At 36.8% G+C, this 21,610-nt stretch overlaps 1 protein-coding gene across 1 annotated transcript in view; it reads left to right on the forward strand.

The window, feature by feature from the left end:
- Positions 1-21,610, forward strand: part of pex14 (peroxisomal biogenesis factor 14) — a 68,960-nt gene that overhangs the window by 15,422 nt on the left and 31,928 nt on the right. Inside the window, exon 3 of the mRNA XM_052540517.1 lies at positions 11,582-11,666. Within this exon, the coding sequence (XP_052396477.1) occupies positions 11,582-11,666 (85 nt within the window). The remainder of the gene's footprint in view (positions 1-11,581; positions 11,667-21,610) is intronic.

A 21,610-nucleotide genomic window follows, 5' to 3' on the forward strand; every position in this document is an offset into this window, starting at 1 on the left:
GAATATATTGCCCTTCGCTCTCTGAGATGGGACGGCGTGGGACATTTATCAGCGCTCATTCAAATACACTATTTTGATTATTTTCTTCAACTAATCGCCCAACATCTTGCCCCCTCAAAGGGAAAAATCAAGTAATAGATATGAATTAATACGTGTCAGCTTTAACCAGTTTGATGAAAAAGGATGTAGAGAAGATGCTAATAGGCTTCTTGTTTCTCTCTGTGTGGCGCGGGGAGATTACAGCTTTAACAAGCCAATCAGGAATCAGTCAAGTGAGCTGCATTATGCCATACAAAAGTTCTTATTGGGTGAATGAGCTCTGTAAGCATACGGGAAGTTGTGGAAAAATGGTAATAAGACTTGAATGAAAATTATAGCATTGAGTACTAAGAAATAAAAGAGCACTTGCAGTTGTTTGATTTGACGGCACCTGTTGCTGCCCTTTTTGTGAGCACTAGGGGCTGCTGGAGACTGTATTATAGATCTGTACCTGCTACTCTCAGAATAAATCCCCTCCGAGGGCCTGTAACTATGCATTTTATAGGTCTCAAAAGGGCAGAGGCGCTGCTTGAACTTGTTAATATAAAATTGCAGTTGCCTTTGGGCTCTAGTAAGTGCAGTATTGTTGATGATGACTCTTTGCCGTGCTGACTGAGTCAGGTGTGCTGTACAATCCAAAAAGTACTTCGCAGTCCGTCTGAGGACTCGCATGTATCCATATAAACCACTGTTTTGATTTTTTGTTTAGGAACCCAATCTTAGATTAGTGCTGTATTATTAACACTTCTTACAAGTCAGACGAGCAGCAAAAAACAGGAACCCGCATGTATCTGCTGGCTGCTGGCAGCCCTCCCAAACACCTGGACCAGCGGCCCGAGGGCTTTAAGTGTTGTGACAACAAGAGAATGGCAGACAGGCCTAAACACTCTCAATAGGCAGTAAGTGTGGCACATGTCACCATTTTGGGGTGGGCTGCCTGGTTAATCAGCGGCGGTCCATTCTGCAGAGAAGCTGGTCACACCGGAGTTTTAGGTTTCTTAAACGTTTTAAGAAATAATATTCAGAAATGTCCTTGAGCACAAATAAGCAAATTGGAATGGTTTCTGATGGATTATGTGATACTGAAGATTGGCGTAATGGCTCCTGAAAATTCAGCTTCGCCATCACATGAATAAATTACAGTCCTCAAATATATTATATTAGAAGACTTATTTTAAATGGCAATAATATTATTTTGTATTTTGAACAACTAAATGCAGCCCCGGTGAGTTTATGAGACTTCTTTAAACTGATTCAATAAGCTTTATGCAAAGCTGTCGAGGAAAAAAAAAAAAATCTTTCAAACCATGCCTTTATATAGGAGTAACAATGTCCAGTTTGTGAATAAATTGCTCTTTCTGAATGAATCGGTTCAAAAAAATTATTGTCATGATTTAGGCTAAACTGGGTCCTAGAGCTGATGTGTGTTGTGTTCCACGGAAGAAAGAAAGTCACAGGTTTAGAGCAACATTAGGAGGAAATAATGACAGAATTTACGTGAACTATTCCTTTAATGGAGCTGGGGATAGAGCAAGAGAGAAGGACAACAGTCCCGTGGGACTCAGCGGAGAGGTATTGTCATGTGTTTTTCTCAGTCAAGGTCGGCAGGAAATGTCAGAGCAGGTGTGTGTCTGTCAGTGAGTGGCCTGCCAGCGCAGCCCCTGGGCTCCAACACGCCATGCTGTGACACTGGAGCAGGACTCACACACACACACACTCACACACACACACACACACACACACACACACATGCAGCTCTATCCTCGTGCCCCATAATGCAATTGGAGGTCACCTCTGGGCACAGCAAAGACTCATGTAGAGTCTCATGTATTGAGCACATATTGCACTCGATACTGCAACAAAGCTATTTTGGATTGTAATAACCCATGTGTTCACTACCGTTTAATGTTTTTAAAGGATATTTCACTCAAAAATTCAAATTCTGACAACGTTTCCCCTGACCCTGTGTAAACACAAAATAACATATTTAGAAAAATGTCTCCATGTTTTTTGTCAATACAATGAGCCAGCACTGACTTTCATTGTATGGACAAAAACATTCGGTCTCGTGTGTTCCATAGACAAAAGAAAGTGGTACATGTTTTGAATGACACACGGAAGATTATTTAATTTGGGGTGAACTGTAAGGTGTGTCTATATGGAACTTCCCTCTTTGAAAGCCGGTCTATTCTATCAATCTTGTTTTGAACTTTTGCGTGTGATCAGATCCCTGCTTGTTCATTCCATTGTTTTGGTGTTTTTTTATGGTTATTGTTGCTTGGGCAGGGTCAAGAGGATTTTTACGCAAGATAAACGGATTATTACGCAGGTTTGAGAACAGGGCTGGGTGGCACCATTGTACCGCAGACATGCTTTGGGCAATTATGCAGTAAAACCTGTACATTCTGGCTGAACCTTTAGAAATGTACGATTATTCTCACAGACAAGCATTTCTCAGATTCTGTGGCTTCAGTTGAGTAACAGCAATTCTCCATATGAGTCAACAAGCATAAATCAGTCTGCCAGGCTTATATTTTCTACCCCATTCCAAACCATTTTGCAAGGAAAAACAAAACCACTTTTTTTTTTTCAAATGCAATTTTAGTGACTGTGATAATTAAAATGTTCCAGTTTGTTTGGATGCACTAAATTAAAACTGGAAACCTGAATTGTTTTTCTTGTTTTATTAGTTTGCTGTGCCTCTGTGGTTTGAAGATGGTTTAATCTCATTGGTGGATTAAACACTTACTGCTCTTCTCAGTCATGTGACCCTATTTGTGGTCTGAGGATCTCTTTAAATGCGAGCTCCATTGTCATCTAACCGTTCCTGACAGCTTTGGTTCATTCAGACGAGCTCTGTTGTTGCTCAACTTTCCTTTGAAGCCAGTAGATGGTGGTATTCATCTTCTGAGATGTACCCAGAAAGCCGTAGGAGGCCAGGTTGCCCTCTCTTTGTCTCTTTTCTTGTCTGATCGTACTCCTTTAACTTCCTCTGCCTTTTTTACCCATTTTTCATGCTGTATCTTCCCTACCGTGTGTTTTTGTTTTACTTTGACACTTCATTTTTTGCTCTCCATCCAGTTCTCCGCCTCCATCAGAGTAATTGAAAGGAGGGTCATCAAGCAAGAGGGTCACACAACCAATTCTATACCTTTTTGAAGACCGCAAAACTCTTGATCCGCAGCGTGCAATAAGCATCCCGAGCTATTGAATGCAAGCCGTCGTCAACTAACCACCACCAAGCACATTTCCCTTTTAGTTGTCAACGTACTATAACGTCTACTGGCTAGTTTAGTGTGAAAGACGTTGACACAAAATTGTACACTTTGATTTTGTGTGTATGTGTGTGTGATTATGGGTAGGTGGGCGGAAGCAGAGAGCGGAGACACTTATCAGAGTTATGGCAGTCGTAGCTGACAAGAAGGCTCTTCCTTCGTCTCCATAAACCCTGCATTGTGCGGTTTGGACACGAGTGCGGCATTGTTGCCATTGGTGCTGTTTTCATTTCGCTTCAATTAGCTAATTGGATGTGAAGGGTGGTAGTGTCTCTGAAAATGAAGGACAAGGATCCAGCGTCGGGTTTAAGACCGCCTTTGTGTTTATCTAAGAGCCAGATCGCAACGTGTTATTAGGATGTGCCACAAAGTCATGATAGGCTGCTTTTAATTTGTGCTCCGTTTCCTTTAGATTGTCTTGAAATTCGAGGTTTAGTTTTCTTCCCTCAGGTTTTGTTATGAATTGCACGCATTGAATGTGTGTGTGTGTGTGTGTGTTTGTGTGTGTGTGTTTATGCCCTGCTCATTTGCAACTCGGAGACATTTTACACGGCCTGTCACCGAATGTCATCATTGACTGTAAAAGTAGAGAAAAAAAATGCCTCAAATTACAGGAAAGCAGCACTGCATTAAAGAACAAAGAGGATCGATGGCAGTACATTAAACTTTATGCAATTGGGGGGGGGTCAACTAATTAAAATTGATTACTCTTGCTTTGTAAAAGTGTTTCTGAATTAAATTATTGTATGAAAACATTTTGACCAATTGTGGAGCTGAGGAAGTATCCATTACTGGATTACTGCTGGAATATTTGCGGTGAGCCGGGCTAAGTACTGTTTTTTTTCTCCCTCACTGCTGAGTCCAGGGGCCACAGTTTCATCTTTCTGTCACTTTCTCTCTCTCATACACACACTTCACTTTTTTTTTCCCCTTTGAATGTCCAAAAATAATGGCTTAAGAAAACAAGTTATTCTTTTTAAGCTAAATTTGACCCTTTGACCTCAATCTTGCTATTTATTTGACTAAACGTTATTATTTATTAAGCAATGTTAAATTAAAATAACTGGCTTTTTTGTCAAAAATCACATTAGAACAATTTTGAGTTATAATGAACACCCCTAGAACACACTTTTAAAAGGTTTTTTTATGAAGAATGATAAAAATCCCTCAATATTCCTGTCTATTGTTTATTAAGCGTGGCATTTGTTAGATTAGATTAATCAAACCCCCAAACTGCGGCTTTTTGTCAAAAATCTTTTAAATATCTTTTGGCTATATGAAGAAGTCTTATATCGAGCACCTCGGTGAGCCGGCAGAATGTCTGTGTGATTCCGGCACCACAGACGCTTGGGCTCTCTCATTAGTGGAAACAAATGATCACATGTGAAAGCTGGACATATCTCCCAACAGTTAATAATAACGATTAAGATGAAATTGCCCCACGTTAACAGAAATGTTTCCAGCAAATGCTCTGCTTTACCGTGTTTTATCGATTCACATGTTAAGAGGAAATATTTCAGGTCTGTAATCTGAAATGTATTGAGTACTAGTTAGGCTAGCGTAACAGATTAGCCTGGGCTGAGTGAGGCAAGTTTGTTGAGTGCATGTGCATCTGTGTGTGTAGAAATGTGTAAAAACTTTTGCTGATTTGATCAATTTGTGTGTGCGTTTTAATATGTGAATTTCCTTGTTAAGCTTAAATAATATATATATATATATATATATATATATATATATATATATATATTATGAGAAGTTTTTCATGTTTTCATTTATGCGTTCAAAATGTGTTGATTTATATAATAATATTTGACTATATTTTTTTCAATCTCAGTCTCTTCTGTGAAAGTGGCATAATATGCTGTTGATGTGATGAATTTGATAGCTAAGAATGTCTTACAGGATTCCCACAATTCTGGAAATATCATGGAAATCCATAAGTGTGATTTCCAGGCATGGATTTTGTTGTTATTTTTGGCCTAATTCTGAAGTATTTAATTGGCTGAAATTTGTCTCTGTGTCTGTGAGTTTATATAAATCATCAAAAACAACTGGGACAGTCATGAAAAAAATCAGAAGTGTGGGAACCCTGGACTAGAAGACTTTATTTTGTACATACATACTTTTGCTTATTTCACTTTCAACTGCTCTTTTCTCTGCTATTGTATCCATTGTATTTTTTTTGTTTTGATGTTAAATGCGTTGTGACCTTTAAGTTGTCAAAGTTCAGAACATTCATAAAAAAAAATTGCCTCCACCGTGATTTGAATATCAGCACTGTAATCGCGGCTCTCTGCGCTCAATCCACTCGCAGCACATGGAAAGTGTGTGTTGCTCTACTTTGTCATCAGTAATGGCTCTTTTTGCATAGATCTATTTATCATGAATGTGACCTTTTGAAAGTGGATTTGGTTGCATAAGGAAGATGGGTAAAGGCATAAGTGACTGAGATATTCCCTTTTCATGCACTTTTTTTTCAGTAGTTCAAAGTCGTAAACCGACCGCACGGTTATGCACTCCGATCGGAGTGACTGCTATGATTTTTGTGATTATGATGAGGGGCACGCAGAACATTTTTAAGGGATAGTTCACCCAAAAATAACAATTCTGTCATCATTTACTCACTCTCACTTCCAAAAGCAGTATGGATTTCTTTCTTCTGTGGAAAACAATAGAAGATTTTTTTTTTTTTCTGTTGTTTTAGACCCCACTGACTTTTACTGCATTTTATACAAATCATTTTTTTAAATATGTTATTTGTTCTGCAGAAGAAACGGGTTTGAAATGGCGTGAGGGTGAGTAAATTGAAAGAATTAAAATTTTGTGGTGAACTATTGTTTTAAGGGCAGCCATAAGAGCAAAGTTTCCACAAGTCACAATGAAAAGAAAGCAAAAATGGGTTAAAAAGCTGCTTTATGAAGGATGGTAATGCTTTATCGATGTATGCAATGTCTGTGTCATGTGGGTGTTGAGCTGATCAGTAAGAATTGATTTTATATAGCTGTTTTAGATTACCTCTCTCTCTCATGCACATGCAGTTCATGCTCAACTGTTCTCAATGGGCTCTCCTCGGTAAAGGTCATTTAAAGCGGAAGTTGTCATAATTAGAAGGGTATTTTAAGATCTAATTATAAAAGATTAAAAACACCATTTTGTGCATCACCCCATCAGGAGCTGAAAGGAATCTGACTGCATGGAAACCTACGATGCAATTTCAAAAAGTCTGAGCGCTTAAAGCGATCTAGATATCCGTCTATGTCATGGAAACATTCAGGAGAGAGGTTAATTAATATAGGAAGTCGACTTCGATCTCTTTCTTCCTCACTCTTTTTCTGAAACCATTGTTTTGTAGGAATCTGAGACCAGCCTAACACAATTGGATCAGTGTCTATTAGGCCTTTATTATATCAGGGGTGCTTCTTCACAAATGTACAGGGCAATTTGAAATGAATTGATTCACACTGAGACCTGCTAATGATTTCCTTTTAGCTTCCTTTACCCTTTCCTTTTAAGTGCCAGCTGATGGCCCCCATCTTCTGCTGCCGTAGCTCTTGTCCTTTCTCACGGAGCGGTCATTACTGTCAGCAGTCCTGTAGCTTAACGTCAGACTTGTGTATAATCAGACACACATTTTGCTCTGTAACTTAATTTCACGTCTTTACACGGCCCTCTTCAAAGTTTGTGCATGATTTGGCGCTGAAGTATCTACAGTGTAAAAGCCTCTGATTTTATTTTAGTTTCTAGAAATAACCACCGCAGTACTTTTCTAAACACTGTTTGTTGCTAAGTACGTATATTTTCCTGATTATGTTTTCATCAAATGCATTGACAAAGAATCGGCGGAATATAATGTAACATTTTACAGGTATATTTTGAGGTACAGAAGCAGAGACCAGCTCTATGCAAGGGGTTGTATATACAAGGTGCAAAAGAGGAGGTATAAACACAGTAGATGCATTATACAGAATTATACTATACATTATAATATAATTTATTTATGTGATTCAAAGCTGAATTTTCAGCATCGTTCCTTCAGTCTTGAGTTTACATAATTCTTCAGAAATCATTCTAATATGCTGATTTATTATCAGTGCTGGAAACTGTTGTGCTGCTTAATATTTTTTTTAGAACCTGAAACGTAAAAAGTTCAAAAGAAGTTATATTTATTTAAAATATAAATATTTTCTAAAAATATATACTATATATTTTTTAAGAAATTAAAACTTTTATTTAACAAGGATGTATTAAATTTTTAAGAAGTGAAAGCAAAGATTTATATTGTTTGAAAAGATTTATATTTTGACTAAATGCTGTACTCTTTAACTTATTATTCATCAAAGAATCCAAAAAAATAAATAAAATAAAAATATTTAGCAGCACAACTGTTGTCAACATTGATAATTCTAATAATAAATCTGCATATTAGAATCATTTTTAAGGATCATGTGACACTTATTATCATAGAAATAAATAATATTTTAAAGGATTATATTTATATTGTAATAACATTTTGCAAGATTACTGCAAAAAACCTTGATGAGCATAAGAGACTTCTTTAAAAACAAGTCTTACTGATCCCGAACTTTTGAATGGCAGTGTATATATGATATTTTTATATATATATATGTATGTATGTATGTATGTATGTGTGTGTATATATATATATATATATATATATATATATATATATATATATATGAATAGTATATGGTGCAAATGGCATTATGAGGTCAAAATGCAAAGGAATGTGCAAAGCAAGAGGCATAATAATAATAAACATTGTAAATGTGCATCAGGTAAAGATTATGTGTGTGTGTATATATATATATATATTTATATTTATATATTTATAAGACTGTATATTGTAGTTTATATAATACATGCATCTCTACCTTTGCACTCACCATTTAAGGAACTTTTTTTTTTTTTTTTCAATTCTGTGATATTAAAATAAAACCTTTTTTCCCCGTCCATCTACTACTGATTTAATCATGTTTGGTTTAATAGTTCCTTTGTGAATGTGTGTTGCCTTGAGCAAAAGTATATTTCCCTGCGTGACCGGTTCACAAAATTGGCTAAGGAAGTCTTCCTTCTCATATCTGCTAGTTAAATAGCAGCATTTATATGCAAAACTTACTCTTCAATTTTTACAGTTTGACTTCTTTTTTTTTTTTCTTTTTTTTTTTTTTGCGAGCCAGAATTCGCTGGTTATTCTTAAGGTGATATTTTTAGTGTAAGGTAAATTGGGATACTTTCTGACACTAAACTGTCTGTCATAATGTGGTGATTTATCAACAGTAAACTCATCCGGTTTAATAAATGAAGAAAGACTTGTGCGAGGTCGACTCAAAACATTTCCCTTGCCTAATAGAACATTTTATGTTTCCTTCCCGATCAATGTTATCACGACCACCTTCTCCAAATTTAAGGCGAGTGTGAGGCAAAAGTGCTCTGTTAAAACTCGGTCCAATCCAAACTCAATAACCGACACGGCGCTATTTGCAAGACCTTGTCCAGTCATCATGTTCATGTCAGGCATGTCTCCAGACGTGGCCCTTAATGTTGCTTGCCCACTATGATTGAGTTTTCACCACTTTTTAGGTTGCACCTGACACTTGATCATTCATCTCATTTGTAAAGATTATTGGTTAGAACAGGGAGCACTTTCCGTGCATTAGCAATTTTAGCCTTACAAGAAACACTAGAAAATAATGGTTGATTAACAGAGTATTTACTGGTATTCAGCAAAGAAGCACGCACCCACCTTTTTAATTTGAGTTAATATTTTGCTTGCCAAACCAAATGTGCCTTGTACTGACATGTAGTGATCCAGCTCTCCCCCTTAAAAGGACAATTGCATGCTGCTACCTTTATATGACAACGAGGGTGATCTATACGTCAATAAGTAGACAAGACTAAAATCTGTGCAATGTGGTTATAATTGATTGAGATGTCTGGGTGGAACTTGCATAAAGCAGCCGTGTCATCTGCAAAGAAAAGCACTTTTCTTCTCCCTGAAGAACAGACGTAACACTTTTGAAAAATAAATGGACATCGCCCTCATTTATTATCCCAGTTTGATCCCATCTTTTAGAGAAGTGTTTACAAGAATGCCGTGCCCCTTCCATCCAAGTAAAAGCTAGTCTCAATCACAAAAAAGAGTCATATTTCAAACCAAGGAGCCGCTATTTTGATCCCTTTGTCTATATTATCTTAAATGAAACATCCCAGCGCTTGTATTTTCACTGGCGTTGACTCAATTGAGAATTTTCTTTTCCTGTAAAATGTGATTTACTGTACGCGTAATGTGCCTGACATTTGTTTTTGTGCAGTGAATAAAGAAATTGATGGTTTATGCAGTTTACGTGGTGTTTATAGAGCGGGGAAAGAGTGTTTCTGGATTGTAAAAGACACTTATTGTGTCATTCTACAACAACACAAAAACCTCATCCATTCAAATGCTAATTTTAACTTGTGATTCCTGTTTAAAGACTTCCCAGAACTTACTTGTCATTAGGTTTCCAGGTGACTAAATTAACTATGCCTTAAGCTTAAATATACAGCACAGTCAGAAATTTTAGGTTCCTGGGATATATCACATTACATTTAAGGCCACTTTATTATTGCATAGTGCAAAATATTGAATACATGTGGTGTTGATTTTATAGGTAAAAAAAGTACTATGCATATTGAAATTTTTATAAATTAAAATTGTTTACAAACTATTGGCATGAAACAATGGCTTATCAAAATTAAACTGTTTGAAAAATGGATAACAAAGCATGAGTTGTTTTCGATGGTTAGAAAAAATATCCCCTTATAAATATATATATATTTTTAAAAAATCCTGACACTAATATAGAGATCCAAAAAGGTCCTTACGCTTTGGGTAACAACTTTGCAAAGCTCATGTTACCGGAAAAAGTCTCTGATGTGTTCTGAAACCAGGTGTGACTAAGGACACATTCTTTACAGACACTGACTCAGTCGTATACATATTTGAAGACAGATGTGGCCTGCCTGCTTGCTTATTCAAATTATCGGAATCATAATCTCATGCTGTTCCCTAAATCGGCAGTGCCCCCTTTTCGTCTTCCTCCTCCATCCAACAAAGTCAAAGTTGTGCCCCATAAATTTAAGCTAAAATCAATATGATGTGTTTTTGAAAGGAAAACCGGGTCTCCGACTCAATCTGTCTTGATTTGTCACTGCAGAATTATACAGCTGGCCCGACTATTACACATTCTTCTCAGTCTGTTTTCAAAATGCAATCCTTTTGGATTGAAACAGGTCTTTAGTATATGCAATGCATTACCTAAAACGGATTACCACAGACAGCGCTCTCAATCACTTTTTATCTTTTGCCGCTTAAAGAAAAAGAACAGTAATCAAAACCTTTCAACCTATTAGAGGGATGACTTTTACAATTGAATCACAGGGACCACAGGTGCGATAACGAGGCGGCTCGGCTTTATCCTTGAGTGTGCGTTTCCCCCATCTCCAGATGTTATTTCATGTTTATCTGTTCTTTAAAAGCACCACTTCAGAGCACACACTTCAAATTCATGCTATAATGGTGTTTGAGGAGTAGACCCTTTTTTAATTCTAGGAGAAGCAAGCTAAAGTGGCAGATCAAGGTGCATCTCGAAGGAAAACGCAATGGAATCAATGGGAGCGGTGCTGCACTTCCGACTACACGTGTTCTGATGATATTTAATTTTCTAGTGCATTAACACTCAGTCATTACAACTTGCAGCCTAGGTGATTTGATCATAATGCATTTTCTTCTTTAAGAATCGCTGAAGTTTTAAGCCAGGTATTGTGCCGTTATTAGATACAGATGTGCACTTTAGCATTAAGTATAGCTTTTCAGTCCCTGCTCACTTAAGGCTAGGAGTTTGTCTTAAAGAGAATAATGGCAAATTAAACTCCATACTCCATTTGTTCAGCAAACCTTGATGGGATAATTTTATAACTGCTGATTCACTCATTTCCTAGATTTATCTCTAAAGTGATTTGGTGGTCTGGGCTCCATATACTTATTGGGAGAGGGAGGGTTATTTTATAAGTTCCTGTTGTTGGCTGATGATATACCATGGGGAGCTGGAAATGTACAATAATTCAGCTGCCTTGCAAGAATCCCTGAGTCTTACTCTCATTTCCAATGAAGTTAATTTACTGATGACTTTCTATTATACTGATGAGCTCATTTCATGTGGCAAATGTAAGATGTGTTTGTTTGGTTTTGTTTTTTTTTCTCTTCGCAGATTGCCACGGCAGTCAGGTTTCTACAAAACCAGCAAGTTCGTCAAAGCCCCCTGGCAACCCGAAAAGCTTTCTTGAAGAAAAAAGGTGAGTATCATCAATATGTTCCTGAACCTAATGTAAATCATTACATTTTTATATGCAGAATGAACAGAAGATGGCTCCATTCCAAGACTTTGAAGTTAAATTGAACCTGCTGGATGCTTTGGCTTATTCATTTCAAACATGAGTGGAATCAGTTTAGTAAAGAAAGCCTTTTTGCAGTGTTAAAGAAAGAACATTGTAATATAATGACACAACAACTGTCCCTTCTAAGACAGCTCAGCTTTAGAAACAGCTTGTAGTCCATTTGAATTTGCCCAAGATTTTCACAGGATGAGGTCATTTGCTTTTAAGGGTCAGAGGTCAAGGCCATTGTTGCATGCCCTGGAGGGTCAGGCAAGGGTCGATCAGTCTTCCGAGAGGTTGATCCCAGCTCTGTGGATGAATGACAGTTGGGATGCTTCTTTGGGATGCAGAAAATGAATATTGACAAACCCTCATCCACTTTCAATGGAATTGTCAATTATGCTACCTCCCAGCATTTTAAAGCTTTTACTTAATTTAGCTGTTATCATAAATATTAAAGCACTGGAATGCATCGGTAAGTTTTATCGACCAGAGAAGTAACGTGTTGTGAGCATACATATGCATTCACTCTAAATTCAGAGCAGTTCAGGTATCAATCAATATGTGTGTGTTTGATGCATAACCCACCACTATCCCTCCAATATCACAAACCCCTTTCAGATCAGATCACCAGCCTGGATGTGTGCTGGATAGAAATCAATCCGTACGCTGTATTTTGATCTTTTTCGAAGGATTTTTTTTCAAAACCCGGCTCTGAAAATGACATTGTGATGTTTTAGTGAATCACTTTGGGGCCGGCAGTGATGGAAATCGAGAAGCACAATGTAATCTGTCTCAATTTATGGCTTATTTGAGTGTTTTGCAAGCAGGTCTTAAAACTTTAAAATCAGTCACATAAAATGACGATCACTTCGGCACTGAAATGCATATCATTTTTTAAGATAAAATATAGTCCTTCACAAAGGTCAGATTAGTTTTATCGCATTTAAGTTTAGCAAGGTCAGCATTGTCCTTTATAACGCGATAGCTCATCTGTCTCTGCACGCTATTGATAATTGTAAATCTTAGCACAGCTGTGCTTATCTGACATGACTTTTTTTTTTCCTTTTAGCTCTTATTTAAAATAAATTTGCTCTGTCGGGACTTATTGATGGTAAAGGCAGGTGGATTTGGCCTACAATGGTGCTAGTAGAGGAAAGCGAGCCTAATAGCACCATGACTGGTGTAGGTAACTGGAGACAAAATCCATAGCTGCCAGCTGCTGTTGTTCACATCAGTGGCCTATTATGACATTTCTATATCTTTAGCATTTTCCTCGGTCAGTACTTCTCGTTAGCAGTAGATCGGCTTCATTTATAATTCATGGCTGGGTTATGCGGCCTAATATGCTGTACGTTTATGATGAAATGTGGTTCTTTTGAATATGAATGTGAAATTGTATCCAGTTCTGGGGGATTCGTAGGTTTTGAGCGTATTTGTGTTTTGTAGCAAGTTTGGTGGTTCAAATTGATTTCTCAAAGGGCTCTATTGGTACATAAAGTATTAAATATGCCAGTGTGCCACTGTTTCATGATAAGTCAACCCCCCCATGCCTATGCCAACTAAAAGTCAGTAGCGTTCAGTGGGTCCAACTGTTTCATTATGCTCCCTGAAAAAGTGATAATCTGCTCTCTCCAAAAAAAATTATAATATTATTATTATTTTGTTTTATATTATCAGTATAACAATTTGATGAGTAAAAAAAATGCATTATTATTGCTTTGATGCCATTCGATGAAGTTCATGTAAATCCTGCCGATCATGTTTTCTCAGACTTTTGGACCCCAGTGTGTTTGTGCTATTTATAATTCATACATACATATCTGTATCTATAATGTATATTTAGTTTGACTTTGACCTCTCCAAACCGCAACACCAGGTTGTAATGGGGAACACGGTGAACTCAGGGCTATCATGGCAATGTGCCCCCAGGGTGTGTTTGAACATCAATAGATCTATAGCTGGAAGACTCGGCCTTGTGCTGTTGCTATTCTAATTTAATGTTGTATTTTTTTTATTTGGACCTTTGGAGAACGAGGAAACTATTTCCAGATCACAAGGCTTTTAATTACTGACCCCTGTAACCGAGAGGTTATTGATAGAACTTGAAGCACAAAGCAGTTTACAACCACAGCCGGCGAGTTTTCATCAGCGCTTCAGGTTTCATTTCTTTTGTTTCCTCTGCTCGCTCATGCAATTTTGGGAAGGACACAGCTGCTAACACCCCGAGGACGACTTTGCTGCGATATTGCCGCTTGTCACATAGTTATGAAAATATGCTAAACATTGGAATAGACAACTATTCAATATCCTCTCAATGGACGCTCCCGATGGGACGATCGGACCATCAATCAGACGGCTTAATTAAGCCAGTATGATTTAGGAATGATTTGTGCGTACATACTGTTCATAATGTCTGTTGTTAAGGATGGGTTTTGGATTAAAGTCACAATGACCCTTTTGTTTTAATTGTAGATCGCAATCAGGAACCTTTTGTCAACATGCAAACGGTTTTTTGTTTTACCTAGTCCCTCAAATGGCAGAGAAGTGCAGGCTTTAAAGTGAGCCATCTATAAATTTGCATGTGCTGGAAAATGGTCTTGTGTCAGCACAGAGCCATTTCTACTGAGCCTCACCTAAAACAATGTAATTATGTCACAATGTTGTATCACCCTGAAAGCAACTTGTGCAATCTGAAGGGTAGGAGGGAGACTAATCTAGAAGCAAAGTGCTGAGTAATCTTAGGCCAATTTCTCCTTATTAAATTTCTCCTGAAATTTACCATTTTCCCAGTGCCCTGCTGTGCTCACAGAAGCAATTTCAACACACAGCTCTGTGTGTTGTTCCTGCGGTGTTTTCCGTGCCATTCCTGGAGTTCACTCGAAAGTTTAATTTGATTAACGTCGTTCATATTAAAGCGTGCCTTAAACACGCTAGCCAAAATGACGGATCAGTGGTTATGAAGTTGACCTTTAATTTTCACTGTTTATGTCTAATACCTATTAATTAGGGATAGGGGTTAACCCAAGGTCATTGTAATAATTGCTAAATGCAAGAACAAATTCTTCAATAGCAATTGTTGATTTACTCGTCTTGAATAGGTTTAGCATTTAAGAGTTTTGTCTGTAATCTATGCTGTAGATTTTTCATTAAACATTTGTGCTCCGTTTTTATCTTGCACTACTTTCTTTGCATTCCATATGCAAATACAGCTTTTGCCATTAATAAATGCTTTACATCAGTTTTTCCCAGTGTTTTTTTTGTCTTGTATACTGTATGTCCTCAGCCCTATCAGTAAGCCTCAAGTGCCCTTTTGTCAACCCCAAACCAGAAATGTGTTCCTTTTTAACTCTGATTATACTGGATATAATTTAGCATTATCGTTAATATTATTAAAGTGGCATTATTACAATGAGTCACTTTTAAACTAAAAGCAATCAATACTGTGGGTGAAAAATAGACTCACCCGGTTGAATCCTCTCAAACTAAAGCAGTATGAGGAATATAGGCTTGAAGATGTTATTTAATAACTACATTTAGTTTGATATTGTTTGGTTTTATAGCTTGAGACACTTGATGGGATGAAAATAGGAAAGAGCGGTATATTGTGTTGCAGAAATTGATCCCCATCCAAATAAATTTTTTTTTATAATAAAAATACATTTTAATAATAAAAAAAGCTGTTAACTACATAAAATATTATTTAAAAATTTGTATTTGGTATGAGGTATAACTATAAGGTAATGTCGTTGATCTGTCTGTCATGATTTACGTAAATGAAAGCGGCATAATGGACGTTACAAAGATCGGACATCAGATTTCAGGTCATTCACCTCCCCCCAAAACAAAGACGCCTAAATACACCTCCGTCTTAATTTATAAAGCAGTCTAATGTCATATCTATGTAAATATTTCCCAGTTTTGGTCTATATTAACGTTGGGAAATGTCCAAGCCCCTATAAAATAAAACAATACCATCTTCTGGTGGAGTGGGGAGTTAAATTGGATTCCTGTAGCAAGCCGCCATAGTGGCGGGCAGCTGATGAAGGGGAAAATAGGAAGCACTCTGATTACATGTTGCAGCGTCTTTACACAATCTCTCCTACACGTATTATTTACATGCCGTTATGGTCTAATCTGTGCTGAAGGATACCTCCATGATTTCCATCCCTTTCTCTCTTAGTATTACTCTCTCCCTCTCTTTTCAAGGGGAATGCGATTGGTCTCTGTAAGCATTCAGAGATATGCGCTAATGTTTTCTAAGCAGGTCATTTTACAGTGTAAATTGTGAATTACTGATCTCCCAGCACACCCCACGTCATTACGTCACTCTTTGATTGGGCTTTCCAAATGTGGGTGTATATGTACTTATTATCTAGGCTTTGTTATATGTATGCGCTGTCCTTATGCAAAGGAGTTTAAAGAAGCTACGTGTAATCACTGCCTTATTGCTGTGGTGTGTAGTATTCAACCTAAAATTCACTAAATTATTGTGTTGAGGAAGATCTGTGAACGAGCATTTCTTTGCTTGTTTTCAGTCACATTGTCTTGATTTTTGCAGTTAGATGTACACTGAGCATGAGGGTTAGTAGTATCACTATCAGCTGGGGTTTTGTTTGTGTGTGTGTGTGTGTGTGTGTGTGTGTGTGTACCACATTTTTAAAATGCCATGTCATGTGCAAGATGTTGCAAAGGATTCGAGACGTATGCACAATTGTCAAAGGTCTCGGTTTATCACAACTTTATATTGAAAAACAATGGAAAAAGCAGCGCAGTGGAATACAAAAATGTGTTTTATGTGAACGTCACCTCACTGTGTTATTTGTGCACATGGCAACATGTAGTTAAGCAAACACACATTCGCAACAGAGTATTTTTTCTTATAAATTATATTTTAATTATATTCAATATTAAATTGTTTTTCTTACTCGGGGGAAATCACAAAAAATGAAGTGTGCCCACTGATTAGGGATATGCCGGTATAAAATTTTCCTGTTGCGGTTAATTGATAATGCTTTATCACAGTATACAGTATTATCATGGTATTGAAATTTTATTTAAAAAAGTGGTTATTATACAGTATAACAGGTTAAATATATTTTTTTCTTATAACAAAAATAACTAATAAATTATTTAAATATGGTTTAGAAAGTAGCTTCTTTATTTACGGTGTTTACAGGGAAAGGGGCTGCAGTTTAGCGCCATCTGCTGTCAAAGAGTGAATGTGCTTTCATTCAGCGTCCCTCACGTGTTCCTCCATGTGCTTCTCATGCGTGGTTGTTTACATCAGAGCGCATGCGCTCTTTCAAGCAGCATACAGCGGTGTTGTACATTTTGAGCAGCTGATGGGAATACTATTCTTAAAATGCATTCCAAATTCTGAATAATTTATTATGTATATTTATTCACGGTATTTAGAAGTGCCCACGATAACAATATTATGCATATTAATCACCGCAATATATCGCATTATCGAATACCGGCACATGAACGACGTTTCAGCGGTACAGAATTTAGTGTCTCTAACTTAAGTAACCAGGGATATAATCATCAGTTGATTATTTATCACTTAATTTTTCCAACAGAGAGTGTATTTTCCCTTGTCTAATAGTCCAGTCACAAATACGGCTGTGTATCGATTCAGATGTGCCGATTTGATTCATTTTTTTTTTCCAATTAATATAGATTTAATAAAAATACTATTGCAAATACTATAAAAAAAATTATCAGTGAATGTAAAAAATTAAGAACCATGGATTATTTTTATTTTATAATATATATATATATATTTTTTAACAGGGCCTTATAAATTTTTTATCTGTTAATCAGATAATGCAGTAAAACATTATTTTAATTTATCCTTTAATCAAATGAAAATTAATCCCTTTCATGGTTTGGCAAACATGTGCTGCATAACAGAGGTTTAAAAATAAATAAAAAAGTGTGTGATTTATTCCTTTAAAAATAAGTTTTAATAATATTAATTAGTAATAGTAATAGTAGTGTTCTTACAATGAATCTTAACTTCTACCGCACAATATTAATATTTCTGTCACAGTTTTTCACCAAATTTTTATTTTGATAGGTTACCGTAAATAACTTTTTTTCTCAAATTAAACCGTAAAATACTAATGAAGTGACTCTCAGAGCAGCTGGAGATGATTTTTGTGTGTTTATATCATCATATAGTGAGGGAACAGTGGCTGAAAACACTTCAAGTGGCACACACACTACAGTAGGCCTATGTGTGTAAACAAAACTGCTCCATTCATTCATTAATTCCGAAAATCATAGCATTTCACCTCAGCATTGCAAATCACACATATTGTTTAGGATCTCCACAATGTTAAGCACTGAATGAATGACAGGCTTTCCATTCTAATGTCGTACAAGATAAATAAGAGTGTGACATCTAGTGTAAAGGACACGTTAATCAGATCTTGTTAAACGTTTGCGGAACTAAATACGTTAAAAGATTGATTTGTGTGGCTTTTCGAACAAAATAAAAAAATCCATTACTGTATTTTCCAGACTATAAGTCGCACTTTTTTTTCATAGTTTGTCTGGTCCTGCGACTTATAGTCAGGTGCGACTTATTTATCAAAATTAATTTGACATGAACCAAGAGAAATGAACCAAGAGAAAACATTACCGTCTACAGCCGTGAGAGGTGCCCTCTATGCTGCTCAGTGCTCCTGTAGTCTACACTGAGCAGCATAGAGTGCCCTCTCGCGGCTGTAGACCGTAATGTTTTCTCTTGGTTCTTGGTTCTAAATAAATGCGACTTATAGTCCAGTGCGACTTATAGTCCGAAAAATAGATTTTATTTTTTGCCCAGCGGATTCCAATAAGCCTGTGTGTGGACGTCCGACACAATCTGCTGAGTTCAGTGGCCGGATCTTTGACCTCACTAGTGTTCTTCCTGTAGTCATTTCATTATGCTTAAAGGGCCTTGAGTTACACTGCTGAATTGCAGGTGTAATATCGCACACGTCATGAGGATAAGGAAATGGTTCATCATCCCTGATATTAATAGGAAAGAGTTTGCAAGTAAGGTGATGTGACTCACCTCTTGGACAGGAATGGCAATGACCAAGGCCTGCATAGAAGAAAAAGGGATTGATGTGGTTATAAATTACTCCACGGCGCCACCTAGGCCATCCGCTTTTCACTTTGTCATCAGGAGAAGGAGATAAAGCAGGAAAATTACCAGAGTCCTTCTTTTTTTAATACATAAATGAAAACGCTATGAGAGCACTCGTTATTTAAGGCATGCAGTCTTGTGAGACATGGACTTGACATATGAAGTCTCACAGAAAAACTCTCAGTGACCTCAATTTTTATGACCTTAAGTATTTTTCTTCTTGTTCAATCTGGTATTATTATAAGAAGTAATATTCACCAAGCGATTTTGTTAAAGCCTTGTTGGTCTGCTGAAAAAAAGAGCGGCCGTTCAGTAAGCATTTTTATAATTGTCCCTGTGAGCTTGTTCTTACTCAATGAAGTTCACAAGTGGTAAAATTGGAGAACTGCACTTTATGGGTGGATGATTGCCTCATCACTCTAAAAAATAAAACTGAAAAAAAAAAAAAAAAAAAAACCTTCCTGAAAATAAGAGCCCAGAAAATAGAGCCATAAATAATAAAGAAAGCAATGGGTTTTCCTTTAAATAAATACTGATCAGGTTTATGTTGAAAGACAATAGAAACCATAGCCCAGATATGCAGTTTACAGTATTTATAGCTGTAATATCGCAGTGCCACCACCGTAATTTCATGCCCCAATGAGAATGGCAAGGTCAAAGCAAATGCTTCGACTGAGCATCTGTTAATATGGTGACTCATAAACAGGCTCTGCATGTATCAGGTGCACCAAATAATACAGTATAATGAAATACAGAATAGCTTTCCATTATTGTTCTTTTTTATGGTGTCATCATTAGATGTAATTTATGTCCAAAAAAAATTCATCAACCGGAAGGTCGATCTGAAATGGAGGTCCGAGGGGTCATTCCACAGGTTTTGGAAGCCGTAATAAATTTTGTGTTTCCTTTTTGTGTCCCTTTCCTTTTATATGTAAAATTCACTCTTGTTGTCCTTCTTTTAAATTGGATCTCAAAGGTCTTTCATTTGTAATCCCATTTTCTTTGTAATAAAGGCATCAGAGGAGACAAAACAGCTGAGTGAGTCCGAAAACCTGAAAAAGAAAAGCAAACGTGTTAATGAATTTGCATGCATCTTATTCGGATGCACGCCGGACCCCTTTGAAATTGCACGGGGTGTGCTATTTAAGAATTCAAATGATGTTACAAATATGTACGTCCTCAGAAAATAACCCTTTGGTTCTGATGTGAACTCACGAAAACGTGAACTTCCTGAGAGCGTCTTTTTGACGAGGTGAGTGGGAGGAAATGAGAGGGGGGCCTTCATGTCTCATTCAATAGTCTGCCACCATGCAGTCTGGTGTGGTCAGATGAATAGGGTGTCCAGGGACACATTATTGCTTATTGGACAGTACATGCTGACTGCACCAGCTCAGCACATGGCCATGGCTGCTTCCGATCACTTTGAATGCCATGCAAGACAGGATGACCAATATTTGCCTTAAATTATTCAACATTTTTAGGGCCATTTCAACCCCCACAGAATCTGCCCACCTTTTAACTTTGACCTTGACCTAGAGATTCCTGCAAGAGAGGTAAAACCGGCTACATGGGCATTTTAATGAAAATTGTGATGGTATAAATTTTGTTAATATCATTCCTGACAACTAAGGGAGAATATGCGGAGATCGGTGTCATAAATTTTGGATCTTAACGTTTTGCTGCTGTGGAAGAGGAAATTTTGTATGATTTAGAGTTGATTTTTTATAAGGTGGTATTTGAAAGAAGTCTCTAATGCTCACCAAGACTGACTAAAAATACATTAAAATTACAGAAACATTTTGTTTCAATTTAATCATATTCTATTTAATTGTTTTATAAAATCTAGTTTTTTTATGTGATGGCAAAGCTACATTTTCAGCAGCTTTAGTGTCACATGATCCTTCAGAAATCATTAGAATGTGCCTGTTTTTTTTGTGATCAACTTTTTATTGTCTTTCAAATATAAGCAAAAGAACATCATTAGAGCAAACAACCAAGGAAGGAAGAATTGCACACATATTATCAATAATTCAACAGTCAAAGAAATTAAATAAAGAATAAAAATAAATGATATGCTGATTTGATGATCAGTCATTTCTGTTTTATAACAGCCACTCAAGGGCACTTTTTGGCTTTAGCCACCAATTATTTTTGTTATGGACATAAACTGATATGTGTCATTAAATTTTTTTTTTCAACAAGGTTTTTTTTTTCTGCAATATATATTTGCACTACATTTGTTTCACATATTTTTGTCATAAAAAAAATCAAGTTTTTTTTTTTTTTTTTACATTTCTTTGAAAAAAGGTTGCATTTTTACCCAATTAATTGCTATAATTAAACTCACACTGTTATAAATTGAAACTTTTACTGGAAAACCATGAAACGCAGCAATAAAAACGGTGCGATAAACCATGCATCCCTACCTCTGCTGCGTCCGTGTGCTCCTTTATTGTTTTGCTCTGTTGTTAGTGTGAGTCTATGAAGCGTGACTGTGATTTCATACCCAGCAGACAGGGCTGATTGGGCTCAGACCCTGTCCTCTGCCAAGCTCCCAGTTCTCTCTGCTCTATTTAAGCACATGTGGCACTGGCATTTGCCACATTTATGATGTGTGTATTACAGCACAAAAACAGCTTGCTGTCTGCTCTTTAAACAGCTCAATTTGGAGCAAAGCTCAGCCTTTTGGCTTTCTGGCAGGCAGCCGTGCCTTATGAAA

This window comes from Carassius gibelio, chromosome A23 (assembly GCF_023724105.1).
Source record: "Carassius gibelio isolate Cgi1373 ecotype wild population from Czech Republic chromosome A23, carGib1.2-hapl.c, whole genome shotgun sequence".
Lineage (NCBI taxonomy): Eukaryota > Metazoa > Chordata > Actinopteri > Cypriniformes > Cyprinidae > Carassius > Carassius gibelio.